This window comes from Buceros rhinoceros, unplaced genomic scaffold (genome assembly GCF_000710305.1).
Source record: "Buceros rhinoceros silvestris isolate BGI_N320 unplaced genomic scaffold, ASM71030v1 scaffold33532, whole genome shotgun sequence".
Taxonomy (NCBI): Eukaryota; Metazoa; Chordata; class Aves; order Bucerotiformes; family Bucerotidae; genus Buceros; species Buceros rhinoceros.
Genome location: NW_010400016.1, coordinates 9,274 through 12,680, shown reverse-complemented (window position 1 = coordinate 12,680; position 3,407 = coordinate 9,274). Strand labels below are relative to the sequence as shown.

General features: G+C 41.1%; 1 protein-coding gene across 1 annotated transcript in view; it reads left to right on the top strand.

Annotated features, from left to right (window-relative positions):
* Window positions 1–325: 325 nt before the first annotated feature.
* Window positions 326–3,407, top strand: part of LOC104489537 (mucin-5AC-like) — a gene marked incomplete at its 5' end in the record, with an annotated part of 11,510 nt that continues 8,428 nt past the window's right edge. The window contains 4 exons of the mRNA XM_010131708.1: window positions 326–534; window positions 1,389–1,563; window positions 1,748–1,998; window positions 3,188–3,371. Of these exons, the coding sequence (XP_010130010.1) occupies window positions 326–534; window positions 1,389–1,563; window positions 1,748–1,998; window positions 3,188–3,371 (819 nt within the window). The remainder of the gene's footprint in view (window positions 535–1,388; window positions 1,564–1,747; window positions 1,999–3,187; window positions 3,372–3,407) is intronic.

Genomic DNA, 3,407 nt, shown 5'->3' with positions numbered 1-3,407 from the left:
TGCCCAACATCAACTGCCCCACCACCACACCCCTGACCACCACGGTTGTTCCCTCCAGCAGTACTTTTACACGTCTGTCTACCACAACTTGTTTCTGTAAAGTTGGCAAGGATCTGTTTTCACCCGGTTAGTTTACATGCTTTTTCAATTTCTGTATCTGATTTGTTTTGCTTTTTATCTATTTTTTATCACATTTTTTCTCATTTTCCTTTGATATATTCTCAGGTTTTGCCTTTTAATATTTTTGTGTCTTGTTGAATATCTGCACTTTTCTAAATCTATTTGTTGTTCCTATCTGAGTGCATTTTCTTTTTTTTTTTTTTAGGCGAGTTGATTTACAGCAGGATGGATAGTGATGGATGTCGATTTTACGCCTTCTGTAGCCAAACTTGTACCGTTGAACGATACACTGAACACTGTACCAGTACTACTCCTCCAACCACTACTTTCCCAACACCATCAACTCCTCAGCCTACCACTTCTGGAAGAATTCCTTTCCCTGGCTGTGTTTCTTCTACTTACCCTCCCCTAGAGGTATGTCATTTCTGTGTTATGAGAAAGTAACATCATCTTTACGCTGCTTCCAGAGAGGAAGAGTTCGCAGTCTTTAGACCTTGTATGTGCTGGTTGACAGAATAATCAGTGCTACCGATGGGCATCGGTACATCACGTAAAATTTATATCTCCTTCGTTTGAAATTTTTTCATGCTGAGAAAGCAAGATATAATCATCTTTTCTAACGACCTTGGTGTCAGTAAAACACTTTCTGACACACTGCATTGTACAGACAACAAACCTGCCTCCTGAAATAACAGAGGGATTTTTCTTGTGCGTTTCTTCACTAAACAAAAGCTTCTGTGGAGGCTTGTATCTGCTTCTCTTGTCCTGCCCTCTTACCTGTACTTCTGTACACATTCCTTCTTTTTTTTCTCGAAAGCAATGGTCTTTGCTGACAGTGAAGTGCAATAGACATAGCTAGGACGAAGGACAAACATTTCCTTCAGCTAACACCTATCCCCCCAACACTCAGGAGAGCTCCTCATGCAGAAGAAGTATCTGGGATTAAGGTTCCCACATACTTTTGTCATAAAAAATAAATGTGTGGAATATTGACAACCATGTACTAGCAGTGAAGGTTTTCCTTTTAGTCTTTGCTTCAGATTTAGAAAACAAAACAATTTCTCATTCTCCGTATCACGGTCAGGATTACGACTACCTCTGGTCAACATTACAAATCATTAGCACCACAAGTTGAGGAGAAGTAACACACATTAATTTCCTTTCCAATACCACCATTACTGGAAACAATATACCATAAACCAAAGAGATGAGTAAAGTTCGCATCGGTTTGCAAACTCACGTGACAGCAATTTTTGTTCATTTTGCAGATTGGACAAAGATACAAGATATCCAACTGCACAGAAGTCATCTGTAAGGGAAACAACAGTGTTGATATACACACCGTGCACTGCCCACCCGTGAAGAACATTACCTGTGCCAACAAATACCCGCCAATACTGGTACCTGATGAAGACGGCTGCTGCTACCACTACGAGTGTCAATGTAAGAGCTGGTAGATTAACGAATAAACTCTTGGGAAAAAAAAGCAAAACTTTGCAGAGATTATATGGGCATTTTGTTTTCTTAGTTTTGCTCTGTAAAAGGTAGTATATTCACTTCAGTTTCTAAATCTTTTTCTTCTATGTTGATTTTCATGTTACTCTTCTAACTATTTTCTCTCTGCCAGGTGTGTGCAGTGGATGGGGTGATCCTCATTACATTACTTTTGATGGAACCTACTACACTTTCCTTGAAAACTGCACTTACGTCCTGGTGAAACAGATTGTACCTAAATATGACAACTTCCGTGTTTACATTGACAATTATTACTGCGATTCAAAAGATGGACTTTCCTGCCCTAAATCCATTATTATTTTCTACAAATCTGCTGAAGTGGTGCTGACCCGTGAACTCGTGAATGGTGTGATGAGCAATGTGGTAAGATACAAGGTTTTTATTTCTCTGTTTTTTGGGGGGGAAAAAAAAGAAAAGAAAAAAAGAAAGAAAGAAAGAAAGAGAGAGACAAGGTCCATAGACCCTACTGATTCTCACTTGAAATACAGTCTGATGGAATACCATATCGTGGAGGTGATGAGAGCAGAGGGTATCATTAGGAAAAGAAAGATTACACCAGTTTTTAAGAACAAACTGTCAGAAAGAGCTCAGCACTCTGCAGGTATAAATATATTAGGCATGTGTGTGGGTATATAAACAACACTGGGAAACAGACTCTCAGCTGATAGAGAGAGAAGACACAGAACGCTTACGCTGGTATTTGATTCATCCTTCATGAAAACTAGCACATTGTGCCATTCGCTGGGTAAACAACCACATTATGAAGAAACACAAAATCCAAATCACATGCGTGATTCTTCTCTCATGAAGTCGTGTGTGTGTGTCCCTTCCTGGCCGGATGACCAGGGACCGCTCCCTCTGCAGGCACCAAACTGAGCCGGGACATGGTTTCTTTCCCCTCCAACTCCCTGCTGGGAGGAGCAGTACAGCTGAAGAAAAGAGGTGTCTGGGGGTGTCACCTCACCGTCACAATCCCACAATAGTGCTGGTGAGCCAGAGAAAACAGAAAATCAGTCCCCGCTGTTACACTGGGGAAATTGTTAGTTGATTAGAGAACACAATAAGGTGGGAGGAAGAGTTTGTCTCAGTATTCAGTGTTCCTCTGCAGAGCCAGGCCAAGTTCTCCGTACCTACCGTCAGAGAGGAATAAATATGACCACTACATAAAACTGGCACCAGGGACAACTGACTTAATTTTGAGCTCAGCCAACTCTTCTGATGCCAAGAAACATGTAGTATAGGGACGGTGTGATTTTACAGCAAAGTTATTCCGTAACAGAGGCAGGAATATTTCTGGAGTTCAAGAGAACTACCGCTCATTATCATACGAAAAATGTTTACAATAACGATGAGGATACGGAAAAAATACTTGGCTGTAGAAAGCTGTGCTGTAGCACACAGTCTGCACAAACATGGTACAGCGGGGCCACTTAGATTATGATGACAATTATTATTGCACACGATTAGGAAGATCAGAAGATACATTCTTTAAAACAATCAGGCAGAAGCAGTGCTTGTTCTGAAGTTGTGGTTTTTCTAACCCTGCATTCAGATGTACTTCAACAAAAAGATTGTCAAACCCGGCTTCAAAAAAGATGGCATTTCCTTCTCCACGCTTGGCATCAACATGATTGTTGAAATACCAGAGATTGGTGCAACCATCACCTTCAGCGGGCTGATTTTCTCCGTGAAACTCCCATTCAGCAAATTTGGCAACAACACCGAAGGACAGTGTGGTAAGAGAAATGCGCTAACTGGAGGTGGGACTCTTT